The sequence below is a fragment of the Gracilinanus agilis genome, chromosome 1 (genome assembly GCF_016433145.1).
Source record: "Gracilinanus agilis isolate LMUSP501 chromosome 1, AgileGrace, whole genome shotgun sequence".
Lineage (NCBI taxonomy): Eukaryota > Metazoa > Chordata > Mammalia > Didelphimorphia > Didelphidae > Gracilinanus > Gracilinanus agilis.
Genome location: NC_058130.1, coordinates 665,687,872 through 665,703,582, shown reverse-complemented (window position 1 = coordinate 665,703,582; position 15,711 = coordinate 665,687,872). Strand labels below are relative to the sequence as shown.

Here is a 15,711-nt window from a genome sequence, read left to right as displayed (position 1 = left end):
TTAAGTGAAATGATTTATCTATGGTTTTCCCTCAAAGAAGGAATTTGGTGGTGAAGTTGATGGAGTTCTGAACTTTGTTTCAGAAAAATCAATTCAAATCCTTTCTCAGGAACCTTGTTATATATTACTGGTATGCCACTGAAACTTTCTTGGTCTGTTTCTGCATCTATAAAACAATGATAATAATAGTGCCTATATTAGAGGGCTGATGTGAAGATGGAATAAAATATATATAAAATGCTTTCCAAATCTTATAGTGCTGTATAAATGCTATTGTTATTGTTGCTGCTGCTAGTGTCATTTGACAATTCCTGTCATTTCTAATCAGAAACTTTTGAATCCACAACATTTCCTTTATACACTCTCTAAGCTTTGATATTCATCCTCCATTATTTGGTCTTGCTTCCATATTTTATATGTCTTTTTGAAATCTAAGTTACTTTTATATTCATATGAGTTTCTTTAGAAGTTTTCCCCTTTCTTCTTCATCTATCTGTATATTCATAATTTTATTCTTTAGAACTTCCCATGTCTCTTTTTTTCTTTTCATTTTACCCTCATTGGGGGAGTGGAGATATGGTCTACATCAAAGTATTTTTCATATTTCTCCAGTTATTTTTTTTACTCTGGAGTACAGAAAACAAACTAAAGTTTGATGTTTAGGGACAGCTTCTAATTCAAAATTGTGTCTGAGATCAAAGTCTTAAAAATTTTTATTAAAAAATTATTTATTTAGAATATTTTTCCATGGTTACATGACTCATGTTCTTTTCTTCCACTCTTCCCTCCCCACTCCATGAGCTGATAAGCAATTCCACTGGGTTACATATGTATTATTGTTCAAAATCTATTTCCATATTATTCATATTTGAAATTACAGAGATCTTTCAACATCAAAACCCTAATCATATCCCCATTGAACCACATGGTTGATCATATGTTTTTCTTCTGTGTTTCTACTCCCATACTCCTCTGGATACGGATAGCGTTCTTTATCATAAGTTCCTCCTCTCAGTTGTCCTAGATCATCGCATTGCTGCTAGTAGAGAAATCTGTTACATTTTATTGTACCACAATGTATCAGTTTCTGTGTACAAGTTTTCTGGTTCTGCTCCTTTCATTCTGTATCAATTCCTGGAGGTCTTTCCAGTTCACATGGAATTCCTCCAGTTCATTATTACTTTCAGCACAATAGTATTCCATTACCATCAGATACCACAATTTCTTCAGCCATTCCCCAATCAATGGATACCCCCTAGTTTTTCCAATTTTTGCCACCTCAAAGAATGTGGCTATAAATATTTTTATAAGTATTTTTCCTTATTATCTCTTTGGGGGACAAACCTGGCAGCAGTATGACTGGATCAAAGGGCAGGCATTCTTTTAAAGTTTTTTCCACATAATTCCAAATTGTCCTCCAGAATGATTGGATTAATTCACAACTCTGCCAGCAGTGTATTAGTGTCCTAATTTTGCCACATCCTCTCCAACTTTTATCACTTTTCTTTGCTACCATATTGGCCAATCTGCTAGGTGTGAGGTGGTATCTCAGCATTGTTTTGATTTGAATTTCTTGAATCAGGAAGGATTTAGAACACATTTTGCATTGCTTATTAATAGTTTTGATTTCATCAGTTGAAAATTGCCTATTCATAACCCCTTGACCATTTGTCGATTGGAGAATGGCTTGATTTTTTTTGTAAATTTAACTTAGTTCCTTATGTATTTGGGAAATTAAACCTTTGTCAGAGAGTTTTGTTATAAAATTTTCCCTTAGTTTATTGCTTTCCTTCTAATTTTGGTTGCATTGGTTTTGTTTGTACAAGAACTTTTTAATTTGATATAATCAAAGTCATTCATTTTACATTTTGTAATGTTCTCTATTTCTTGCTTGGTCTTAAATTCCTTCCTTTCCTATGATGTAAAAGTTATGCCATTCTATGTTTATCTAATTTATTTATGATTTCACTCTTTATATTTAAGTCATTTACCCATTCTGAATTTATCTTGGTATAAGATATGAGGTGTTTTTCCCATCCTGTTTTCCAATTTTCCCAGAAGTTGTTGTCAAATTGTAAGTTCTTGTCCCAAAAGCTGGGATCTTTGGGTTTATCAAACACTAATGTGCTGAGGTCATTTACCAGTAGTCTATTCCATTGATCTACAATTCTGTCTCTTAGCCAGAACTTCCCATGTCTCTTGAGATAAGTTGACCATGGAATTTTCCTCAAGAAATTTGGAGGCTCAAGATCCTCCAAACATACTGGAGGCTTGTCTCCAATCCTTTTAACTCTTTTTTTGGCTAGTATAGAATCATTATTGCTGGCAGTACAGTCTAGTGACCTGTTTTACCATTAGACCATCCATATAGACCTGAAATGGGTTCATTGTAGCGAAACTTTATTGTACTTTGGAGAACTAGATTCCCCATTTTCACAATCCTCAGCTCATCAAATCTTTACTATGGCAACCCAGGAACAGTGCTATGTATGTTTTGGCTACAGTCTATGACCTCCTCCCGACCAAAAAAGAAGCAGGGAAAGAATTCTTTAATGTACAATATGAATGAAGGTGTGGAATAAATGTAGGCCATTTATTCCAATACTGAGTCCAGTGATAAATCTAGAAGAATCTCAAAGTGAAATAACACTGATTTAAATGGCATCAACCAAATAGAAATAGTTATTGTCATTTAGGAAGCTAATACCTTAAACTTTATCAGAACATCCAGCAGTTGTACAATGTTCTAATTAGCCATTTATATTTCATCATTGTCTTGACAGAGTCCAGTCAAATAGTCAATATCAGTCTTCCTTCTGGTTCCTTTTCTCTCTGATGCAGACACTTCCCCTGCCTGTCAGCCACTGATGTTCTGCTGGACACCACCACCACTACCTTACAGACCTCTCACAACTTCCAGAAATACAGCCATCTGAAGGGTATTGCTTGACCATCTGCTTTGGAAAGAAAATACAAAAGAGGAAGTCCAAATTTAGGTCCAGACTTGTCTAATTGAGACCTAGGATCACAGCCATTTGGAAGGCTGTGAAAGAATGGCACCAGCTGCTCCTCCCCAACCTGGGCATTAGGAAGTTGCTCAAAGAAAGCTCCACTTTTCAAAGCCAGAAGGAAGAAACAAATGACTGGAATGGGTCCATCAACTTCCAGTTCATTGGCTTTTTGTCATCTTTCATTTTAAGTCCCTAAGTCACTCATAGACAGAAGTAAGCTCCATATCAATGCTTTTGTGTAGTTGCTAGGAATCCAGAAATGGTAACTGAGCAAACTTAGGGGGTGGGGTAAGGAGGAGAGCATCCATTACACTATAATATGAGGTATGAGTATAACACTTGTTCTAGGGAACATGCAGCCTCAAGCCATATTCCTTTCCTCGGTCCCTCCATCTCCCTAGGTAGGTTTGCTATTCTCTTTTGAATACTTAGTCATCTTACTTAAAAGTCTTAAAATATTCTGGATCTCATTACAACTGGCACACTGTCACTGGCAAGATGGAACACCCATAGATAAACTCTCTTCTATTTGACCTTTGAGAAAGATTTTCCATTTTACTAGTGAATGCCTTTGGCGGATATCAATTCCCCTATCTTATGCCTTCTTCAATTTTGATACTCTTTGTATTTGTGGTTCAAAAAAGTAATTTACCTGACTGTATGTGTCATGGAATCTTTTATGAACTTAACATATGTGTTACAGATAGCTTATTGTGTAATTATACCTTAAAGCTACATTTTGTTCCATTTCTTTTTGTGTGCATGTGAGAAACAAACGATAAATGTGGTAGACCCTTTACAATCACCATTTATAACTGTGAGAATGGGATACTTTATAGAAAATTATCTTTTTAAAGATTGACTTGACACTTCTTAGAATGTCATTAATGAAATACTTGATGACTGTGTTAAAAAGATAGTAGAGACATGAGAAAAATAGTAATTTAAGTTGGTAGCATACTTTTTTGATAATGCATGTTTTATTTTTATATTTTTTACTGTCACATTTGATAAAATTTTAATAGTCGTACCCCCTACTCTCCTTTCTCCTCAAGATAGAATTTGTCCTATTTGTGCTATCATATGATACATAGTTCTTTGTTTATCATATTGTAAAAAGAGATACATATTATACCAGAGAAAAATTAAGGAAATAAAGTGAAAAATAGTGTGCTTTAATCTGCATACAGACTCCATCAGTCCTATATGTGGCTATTAATAGCTTTTCAATCACAAGTCCCTTGGAGTGGTCCTGGATTTTTGCATTGCTGACAGTACTTAAGTCATTCATTGCTGATCATCATACATTATTGCTTTTGCTAGGTCAACATTTTCCTGGTTCTGCTCACTTCACTTTATATCATTTCATATACATTTTTTAGGGTTTTTTTGTGTGTGTGCATGATCATTCTTTTGTCATTTCTTATGGCACAGAGTATTCCATTACACTCATATATCACACCTTTTTCAGACAGTCCCCAGCTGATGGTTGGTCATCCCTTCAGTTTCCAGTTTTTTGTCACCACAAGAAAAAGTTGCTATAAATATTTTTTGTATAAGTAGGTGCTTTTCCCTATTGCTATCTCTTTGGGAAGTAGACCTGGTAGTGGCATTGCTGGGTCAGGTGGCATGGATATACTAGGCATCTAGGTTACAGTGTGGATAGATCATTTGGTCTGGAATCAGGAAAAGCAAAGTTTAAATTCAGCCTCAGACACCTCCTAGCTCTGTGAGCCTAGCCAAGTCATATAACATTGTATGCTTCAGTTTCCTCAGGTAAAAACTGGGAATAATAACAGTATCTATCTATTAAGATGATGTTGTTAAAATGGCTTAGCATGGTACATGGTACATTGTAGGTGTCTAATAAAAACTTCCCTCTTCCCTTGTTCTCTTACCTTAATTGATTAATTAATTGCTGTCATTTTTAGTCACTTTTTAGAGTGATAGTACTATTTGGGAGCTTTTCCATTCATTGGAATCTTCCCCTTTTTATGAAAGCTTTAAAATCAATCATCAAGGGTTCTTTTTTTTTTTTTAACCCTTACCTTCTGTCTTAGAATCAATACTGTGTATTGGTTCCAGGGCAGAAGAGCAGTAAGGGCTTGGCAATGGAAGTCAAATGATTTGCCCAGGATCACATAATCAGGAAGTGTCTGAGACCAGATTTGAACCCAGAACCTCCCATCTCTGGGCCTGACTCTTAATCCACTGAGCTACCCAGTTGCTCCCATCAAGCGTTCTTAAAATTGTTTTACGTACAGTCTAGGTTCCTTATGCATATATTTAATCAAATCCCATGAATTTCCTTTTTCTTAAATGACACTGTCATTTCATATAGCAAATCAGGTACCAGAGTAGTTAGTTTCAAATGTTCTCCAATCATTGCTGAAGAGAATGAGTCATTATATGAATCCCAAGAAAGTCTGTTTCATTTCCCAATCATTTGTTGTCCTCCTTTCAGTTTCATCCACAGATTTTCTCAGCATGATCTGGCTTAATTCAGTCTTGCACCAAATTTTCTAAGCTTATATTGACTTCAACTAAATGTCATTCTCTGAAATGTTACTGCTGGACATTTTCTAGTGTTCTCCAAATTAAATGTTTGACAAATTAGCTTGTGCTGTAGACCAACAACACTTCTGGCTGCCTTTTCTTCCTGTTTCATAAAGAAATCAAGTATTGGCTAGTTGAAACTATTTCTAGACTTTCATATACTATTTTGCAATGGTTAAATTTCTCTAAGGAACTATAATATTAAAAGTAACTTCCTATCTTTCTGAGTTGAAATTGTTTCAACAGATTGCACTGGAGGTGCTATAAATATTTGAGTATCTCTTAATCTTTGACTATTCACCTAATTTGGTATTTTGACTTTAGTTCATATTGATCAGACTTGACTTTATAAAAATTGATAATTCCAAAATGATTTCTAATTAGTTGCCACTCATAATTTATGACTTATAAGATATAGTAATTTTTATTTGTTCTGATATTATGAGATATTTAACATATCTAACTTCTTTTAATTCTTCTTGAGAAAAAAAATTGTGATATTCTATATAAGCTTGATATTATGATCTGCCTACAAGTCTTTGGACTTTTTAATCACTTAACCCCAAAATAGGTTTTTAGAAGTTTCTACTATATTTTCAGGTGCCCACTTTGTTCTGAAACATAAAACATCAAATAAAATCATAAGATCATAGATAAAGAGCTAGGAGGGATTTTAGAAGCCAGCTAGTTCAACCTCCTCATTTTATATTTGAAGAAACTGAGACTTAGTGAAATTGTGACTTCCCCAAGAACACACTGATAGTAAGAGACAGAGGCAGGGCTTGAATCTAAATCCTCTGACTACAAATTTCATCTTCTTACCATTGCATTCCTCTGCCTCTTGAGCCAATGCTAACATGTTTGGGAATGCTATCAAGATTTTAGTCTTATTTCCCCATCCTATAAGTATTATTTCTCCAGTTGAAATTAGGGTAATCTTTTTTTTTAATTTCAGATATTGCAGGGTGTGATGATCAAGTTTTCCAAGAAATTATATTTCTTAATGTCTCTGAGTTTATGATAAAACTCCATTGCCCCATTTACTTCTTCATGAAGAACCTAATAGGATCTATCATTTCTTTAAGCTTCTTAATATTTTCTATTATCATTTATTGAGACCATGCCAACCCATATTTTGATTTCGCCCTATAATTACATGTGGTGCATTTATGATTTGTTGAATGAAAGTTCACATTAAAGCATCAAACACCCTAATATTTGTAATTGATCCTGAATGTACCTCCTTTTTCTTCCATGCCTTCATCATAAGTGTAGCATTAGAAGGTGCTCACATGGGTCTAATGGTTATTTTGTACTTTCATTTGTTTCATGGCACTCCAAGGTTAAAAAATATCATCTCCCAAATGTGTTACAATGAAGGTAGCTAGGACTTAAAAAATAATTTCCTAATTATTCTAAATATTCCTAATTATTAATTATTTCTAATTATTCCTAATTATTAATTCTAAGAGTTGCAAAATGCTTTACAAATATAATTTCATTTGATCTTCACAATGACCCCGGGGGGGGGATAGGTGCTATAATTATCTTCACTTTATAGATGAGAAAACTGAGACAAAAGATTAGTATTTTGCCCAGAGTGCATATAGCTAGAAAATATCTTGAGAATGAATTTGAACTCAGGCCCTCCTAACTCCAGGTCTTGCATTCCATATACTGTGGCACTTAGTTAGAGGTTTCCTTAGAAACTAGATACATTTTATTTCTAGGACCATAATTTGATACTTCTTTGGAACCAGTCACCGCTTATGTTCTGTTGATGTAGCTTTTGAGTAAAATGGATCTTCTTCCATACTAGTGTGAAGAATCATTTTAGGATTTTCATGAGAAGATATCAGTAGGAAAAAAAAGTCCAAATCTAGAAATTCAATAGGTTTGTCTCTGCTGAAAGTTATGATATTCTAAAATTAATATAGAAGGATATATTTAATAATATTTGGGTTGATAGTTATAGCCACGTGCCTGATAAAAGCTCATTCAAATTCCATGCCATTAACTCTGCCCACCTGGTTGCTTCCTAGGAAAGAGCATCCCAATCAAGTTCTGAGACTTTATACCTCTGTCTACATAATCACACTTCCTCCCACCTGTATTACATAAGAGGAATCTTGGGAAATGTAGTTTTCAAGTCCCCTAAACATCCACAGGGAGTTTATATCATGGATCTCAATATTAAGACCCCCAAATTTCCAATATAACAATACTAAGATTCTTATGGCTTCCCTGATTTTCCCCTTGCCTTCAACCTAACCAGAAAAAAAATGTTTTGTTTTTTTTTTGTTCTGCAAAGCATTCATTATTAAACTTTAGCTTTAGCTTTCCTGAAAGGATTTTATGAGGCCTTACTGCTCTTTTATATTTATACTTGGCTACCTGTCTTTGTTTCCATATCTTATCTATGTACTATCTCAGTTTTCATTTATCTGTGTTAGCATTAATATCAGTCCCTTTAGAAAACTCCTCCTTTGTTTCCTCATCTGAATGAATTGCTACAGTATCACAAGAACATCAAAATGAAAGGCTTCCCTCTCTTTAGAGCCAGCTTAGAGTATGGAATCTAACTTGTCCTATTTTTGAACCTTTAAATTAGCTCTATTAAAATCTAGGGTAAATATCAGATTATTTCCAGAATTCTCATCTTTACCTGCAACAATATCCAATGTGACATAGTTATTACTTCTAAAATTTTCCATCATTTTTACTTTATCAGGGAGTTCTTTAGATTCTATCTGGAATAGCAATATTCTTCGTATCTTACTCCTTTAGAAAAATGAAGTTAATAGCAAGCATAGTCATGAATTTATTAGCAGCTTTCCTTTTAACAGAAATCTGAAAGCTAAAGTTCCCCCACTCAGTCACATGTTATTTTTATCCAGGCTTATAATCTAATTAGGGAGAGTTCTAATCTCTAATTTCTCCTTACCATTGTTTCATAGTTCTTCCTAAATGATTCTCATTCACATATTTCCTGCCATCATTCCTCTCATAATTCATGACTTCCAGACTTCCAATTATTTCCATAGTACTTGATTTCCAGCCTATATTATATTCCCAAGTTACACCTTTCAGTTGATATCATGAGGCCATATTTACTTTTCATTATTAAGCTCTTTATTTAGTTCATTTTATTTATTATCCATACTACATTCATTGGTCTGAAATCATGAGCATTTTTCTGTTACTCTTATCCAAAATAATTTTCAGAGAATTCTTTGACACTTCTCTTGATGCAATCATGCCTGCTGCTCCCTCCAGCATCTGGCTTAACCAAGATATTTAGTTACTTTAACTTTTCACCTGTTTTTTAAATCAAAGTTCTTTTGGTTGAATGAAAGCTTGTTAATCAAGTTATCAATATTTCAGAACTGTGAAATTAAGTATGTGTACCTTGTTCTTTAGAAGGAAGGGAGCAAGCATTCATTAATTACCTGGCCCATTAATGGCCAGGTACTGTGCTAAGCACTTTACATTATCTCATTTGATTCACATGATAACTCTGGGAAGTAAATGCTATTATTATTCTCATTACTATGATCAAGTGACTTGCCCAAGGTCACACAGTTAATAAGTATCTTTGGGCAAATTCGAACTTAAGTCTTCCAGACTATAAGACTAGTACTTGAACTACTATCTAACCTATTTTTGTCTTCTATGGTAAGCTTAGGATTGGAAGGGGTGCTAGTTTGAAGTAGGCAAAGGACAAAGGTCCTATGCCTTAAAGAAAGAACTTCAGTAATTTTCAGGGTAAGATATTTATTTAGATGATTAATGTTCTTTTTTATTCCATGAGTAGCAGAAAGAGAATGGATTGTGAGTCAGAGGAGCTAGAATCCTGGCTCTGACCATATTGACTTATTTATTTTGGTAAGTAATTTTAACTTATCTGAACCTCATTTTCCTCTTTGTAAAATGAAATATTTGGGTTATAATTTTCTTTAAAACCCCATTTAGCTCCAAGTTAATCATCATAAGATCTTAGTATTAGGCCTAGTCATCATTCATTTTTTTTTTATCAGAAATCAAATTTTATTTTTGCAGGCTTTACAAATCAAAAGGTATCTGTGAGAATCTCTCTTCTTCCCACTTAGCTCCAAATTTGAAACACTAACGTATTTCAAGATTTTGTAAAACAATGAGATATATATCATTTTCTCTTGCACATTTTTGCTGGCTTTATACTTTTAGTTATTTGCAAACTAAAATCACGATTCCAGTAAACTTTGTTCTCTTTACCATTTTAAGTGTTTATTTTTTTTCTTTATAAAGAAATGGGAAATTATATCTGATACTTTGCTAAAGTTGATTAGCAAGAGTTGAAATTGAGATCTAAAATTTTTCTGAATGTGTACTACAGGTCTGGGATATATCTTAGTAATAATTAGCATTTTACCCTGTTTATTGGAATAAAGTAACAAGATAAACTAAGACTTCCTGAAAAGTTTTTATTTTTCACCCAATCGAGTTGGTGAAATAAAACAAAAGAATTGAGAGCAAAAGTCAGGTCATGTTATAATTTAGAGTTTCTAACTTCTCTAAGTTGCTGAGGGGCCTCAGGAAATCAGAAAAACTAAACTTAAATAGAGGTGGAATGTTTAAAGAAGTTCTAAAAGTAGCTTATTGAGTTTTTAAGAGAGAAAATTCGAACAGATTTCCTATTATCAGTCATGCTTTAAGTTATTACTACTCTTGCCTACAGTTTATCACATGCAATAGATTGATAAAAGAAGTATGACTTCAACACACTTGAGCTTTTTATTTAGCCAGACAAGACTTAAAAACAACAGGTAACATCTCTTATTAGTTTCATCCCCCACATACAGTGTTCTTCAAAACAGAAAATTAAATGTCTTTTAGTTAGGTAACATGTGCAAAGGCAAACGAAATAGTCAAAGTGTAATAAAAAAGTTAACTTCAATGTTTTTTAGAAAAATTTATTCCCCTAGCTATTAAAGATGTTATTAAAAGACCTCCAAATCAACAGAATGATCAATCTCAAAGGCTTCTTCTGAATCTAACTTTGTTTCTCCATGTGCTTCCTGTGAATCATCCAAAGAAGCCAAAGCCTCATTTGTGTCACTTGCGAAAGTTTCTCGAGATGCATCATCGTATTCTTGAAGATTAAGACCTTTAATAGCCTGCTTCATCTTTTTCCCCAAGACTTGTACTCTCCTTTTCTTAGCAGCTTTTTTATTTTCATATTCTTTTTGATTTTCAATATAGAAAATTTCCTTAATTTGTCCTTCATTGATGCTTAGTGTATTTTTCAATAGATTTAGATAAACTCCACCTGGTGTTCTTCTTCTGCTCCCATTCATTATTAAAAGTCCACCATTTTGTTCAACTTCTGCAGTTTCCATCAGCAGTTCAATTGCTTTTTTGTTTCCAATTATTCTTACTATGCGTGCTATCAGATCTTTCTTTGGTTCCTGAAGCCTGAAAGAAATTTCATCTGCTACTTTTTCTTCAGGATCCTCTTCTGTAATCTCATACCGACCTTTATAATTCATTTCTAATCTGTTTCCTATTCTGTCTTTAATAGGCCGTTTACGTTTGAGATGGCTTGGTCCATTTTCTTCTTCTTTTGGACTGGGTTTTTTGTCGTCATGCATATATTCATCTAATTCTTTGTCTAGTTTTCCAGTCTGTTGTTGTGATTCTCTCATTAACTTCTTAGCCAGCAAATAATTATAAGTCTCTGACTGTCTGCTTTTGTCAATGTTGCCCTCCATTCCCAGTATACAAAGTTCATTAGCTACTGCATCTTGACCCCTAGTCATCATTCATATCTGTGTGAATTAAGCTTAACAGATGGCTTTCCTTTACCATTTAAAATAAGCCATTGAAGGAAACAGAAATTTAACAGGAGTCAGATGAAAAGGGAATAATTTTAGAGAATGAGATACATGAATGAGATGAGTACTGGATATGGAATCAGGTAACACAGGTTTGAATTTTGGCCTTATTACATACTACCTGTGTGATCTTGGGAAAATTCCTTCTAAGATTGATTTTTCATATTTAAAATGAAGGAAAATGTAAATTTTAAGATTTAAACTGAAGAGTGAAGTACTTAAACCAGAAGGCTCTCTGAAATCCAAACCTAAGAAGGACTTAATGGAGTAGCAACTGTGTGTTTATGTATAATAATAGGACCATACAAAAAAAAATATTTGTTGAAGTAAGATACAAAGTGAAGAGGAGATGTAGAAAAAGGGAAGGAGGAAAAGAACAAATTCAAATGTAATGCATTTTGTAGTTCTGCCTAGAGAACTACAGGAAACCTGCTCTAATACTAAAAATTGTTGCCTTTGAAATAAATACTATTAATGCCTGGTATGTAGTTTTCATTCATTGTTAAATGTTGTTTATCTTTTATTTTTTTGAAGAGGATAATTGACATCATGGGATGATGTCTTGATTTGTTCCTGAGTTGGATTTAAATGAGGCAGCTGCACTAAATCATCAGCCTCACTCTGTCTTCCAGGGTCATCAAAGTCCAGTGACTAGACAAAAGTCAGGATGGCTCAGGACTGTTAAATATTCTACTTTTAAAATAGTATGTATGGGCATTAAGTATCACAAAGTCATAAAGTATAAATATTAAATATAGAATTAGGAAGGGACTGAAAAAGTCTTCTAGTCTAATCTATCTCTGAAAAGAAATCACTACTATAACATTTGTCAGTAAGAAGTCATATATTCTTTCCTTGAAGACCACAAGGAATGCTGAACCTATGACTTCCCAACACAACCCATTATACTTTTGCAGAGCTCAGATTAAAAAAAAATCCAAAATGTCAGCTGCATTAGGGATAGAACAAAACAATTCCAACATAATCTTCTTGATTATTCTATTCTCCCTCACCCCATGAGCCATTATTGCCTTGAAGGAATCAATAGCAGGTTTATTTGAGGGATTCATGATTACGGAACAAGGGTAATGATGACCTATCTTGACCTTAATATCTATTTGTTTTAGCTTTCCGCAAAGGACTGACTCTAGCTACATTCAACATTTGACAAACTGCTTTACAACCATTATAATCTCTAGCAAGTTCCTCTCTTTAAATCAAGCATATTTAGTTATAATATTTAGTCTACTCCATGTGTAAATGGAAACATCTGTCATTTTATTTTAAAATTTGGTCTTCTTCAGCCCTTTTATCAATGACCTTTACTACTTCAATTTGCAAGTTAACTGCCTCAACCTTTTTAAGAAGTCATCAAGGTCATTGTGTTCCAGGGTTGGTAAAGGGACAAGATATAAATTATGTATTGCAATACTTTGGAGGCTTTGGAGTATTATGTTCTATTTTCATTTGCTTCAATAACTAAGTGATATCACAAGGATCATCCCTGAACATAATTGATATTTCTGTGCTTCTCTTTCTTATCCTAGTTCTTTTTCTATCTTTCTAACTTCTTGTTTTAACTCAATATTTTATACCCATGGAATCTTAAAGCATAGATCATTGGATCTGGAAGAAATCTTAGCCATCACTTAGTCCAACTCTCTCATTTTAGAGATGAGGAAATTGTTTTGTACTTAGCAAGCCGTCAAATAATTTCTGATAAAGTATTAGTTGATAAAGGCTTAAGGAGTTATCCCTTACAAAGTTATGTAGAATCATGGATTTTAATAGAAGATTCTTGAAGACAAAAAAATTTCCCTCAAAGGTATAAAGAAATGAATTTCTAATGTTGACACTTGAGGCACTGATGAGTTAAGAGGGATGGTATTTTGGGGAAGGGGATTCTGCCCAGTGCTTCACAAATTACTTCTATTCTGACTGACTGTACAAGGCTGACCCTGCCTTTTACCCAGGGAAAGAATATATGTGCTTGTCAGACTCACTCCCTTAAAAATATATCACTAAGAGGAATTAGATAGGAATCATCTCTGAAGTTTCTATTTCTGATCTGATAATACATTTTGGGTAATAAGGTGTCTAGAATGATACAGTGTTCCAGAAGGGAATTGGCCAGATCGTATAGTAAAGGATTTCATTTTTTACGATGATCGTTAATTCATCAACAATTACTAAGCACATAAAAATGCCAATTGACATTTCTATAACATTTTAAAGTTTGCAAAGTATGCTATATATGCTAGCTTCTTTGAACTTCACAACAAACTTATGAGATCAGTTCTAGAGGTGTTATTAAAGTTCTAGAAATGAGAAGACTTGGTGTCTTGGTGAAATTAAATAACTTCAGTCAATCAATAAACATTAAGCTCCTGTTATATACCAGCAGTGTGCTAAGTGCTAGGGATAGAGAGAAGGGTACAAACTATCCTTGTCTTTCAAGAGTTCATTTTCTTATGGGAGAGACACCTTATGAATAAATCAGTATATACAAAAGATAAACCAAGAAGATGGAAAGTTATCTTAGAGAAGGAACTAGGTGCTGAGAAAGAGAGAAGAGAGTTCCTGTTGAAGGTGACATTTGGTCTGAGGCTCAAAAGAAAGCAGGGAAGCTAAGCTATAAAAGTGAAGATGAAGAACATTTCAGTCATATAAAAGTAAATTTAAAGACACAAAGAGAAAAGATAGCAGGTGGAGTATATGGTGCTGTGAGCACTTACAGTTTGGTCAGATATAGAAGCCAAATTTATCCCCTGTATCACTAGCCATCTCTAGTCATCATGACTTTTGTCCTACCACTGGAGTTTGATGACTGGAAGAGAGTGTGTGAGGCTGAAGACTGTGAAATTCAGCCTCACATAAACCAAATTCACAAACAAGGTAAGACATCATCCGATGATATCATTGGTCTTTTTGGGAAATGAAAACTAATAGGTATAGCTGGACTGTAGGATGAATGGAGGAGAGTAAAGAATAAGAAGCCTGGAAAGGGAAAATGGGCCAATTTAGAGAGTTAAAAATGACAAAGGAAATTATATTTCATTCTGGAGGTAGGAAGGAGCTAAAATAGGCAAAGCTAGATGTTAGGAAAATCACTTTGGCAGCTGAATGGAGGATGGATTGGAGAGGGATAATACTTGTGGCAGAGAAAATCATTTGAACACTATGATGTAAATTCTGGTAAGAGGTGGATAAAGGCATTCACTAGGATGATAGACTTGTGAGAATAGAGGAAAGGAGGGAAAATGAGTTATGAATGTAGAGTTAATAAGATTGACTACAGAATGAACATGTGGTGTTAGGGAGAGTGAGGGATAATCGCATAATTATTAAACATTGACCTGAGTGGAAATCCTGCCTGAGATACTTACCAACAACTATATGACTTTTATGACTCAACCTCAGTTTCCTCATCTGTGAAATGGAGATAATATTAGCACTTACCTCACAAGTTGGTTGCATTAAATGAGGTAAGGTGTAGAGTGCTTTTTAAACTACACAAATACTATTATTAAACAGCAGAAGCAGGCTTTTGACCCAGAGCTTCTTGACTCCAAGTTAAGTATTCTATCTACTCTCCTAGTCATGGTATGGTTACTAGAAACTGGTTATACAAAAATGAAATAGTGCACAGTCCCTTAGACCCTGCCCTCAAGGCATTTATAATTTCTCAAAGTGAGAAAAGATAAGGACACAAGTATTATCTACTTTTCTAGCACTTATATAGCCTGTAAGTTTTGCAAAGCACTTTAACTTTGCTAATTCACATGTTAATAATCCTGCTGAGGTGATGACTATTATAATTTCTAATTTACAAGTTAAGGAAGCTGAGGAACAAAAAAGTCAGATGACTTATCCAGGCTCAAAAACCTAGTAAGAATTCTGAGGCAGGATTTGAACACGGTCTTTCTGACTCTGAGTCTTATATGTTATCTACTGGATCATCTAGCTGCTTGTTGTACTACCTAGCTTCAGTCAGCCCTGAAGATCCTGGAGATGTCCAGCCACAAGTTGTCCCTGGTGAGTGAAGAGTAATGAGGATGATGACTACATGGAAATCTGATGGGCATTGCTGTCAGCTTAGACCTGCCCAGGTCCCAGTCCCATAGAATCAAGAGCTTTGCTGAGCAATCCTGCAAGAGGTCACAGGGCCCTTTTAATAAAGCTTGTGCCAAGCATGTCAATCAGTGAATTTATATGAAAAATCCTGTACCAGGTGTCCTCTTTTTCTACCAAGTGTTAGCTTTGTAAGATAG

General features: G+C 34.3%; 1 protein-coding gene across 1 annotated transcript; it reads right to left on the bottom strand.

The window, feature by feature from the left end:
• Positions 1-10,510: 10,510 nt before the first annotated feature.
• On the bottom strand, positions 10,511-11,365 carry LOC123255363 (phosphorylated adapter RNA export protein-like). Its single transcript, XM_044684178.1, has one exon. The coding sequence runs from the start codon at positions 11,363-11,365 to the stop codon at positions 10,547-10,549; it is 819 nt and encodes a 272-aa protein (XP_044540113.1). The 3' UTR covers positions 10,511-10,546.
• Positions 11,366-15,711: the final 4,346 nt, after the last annotated feature.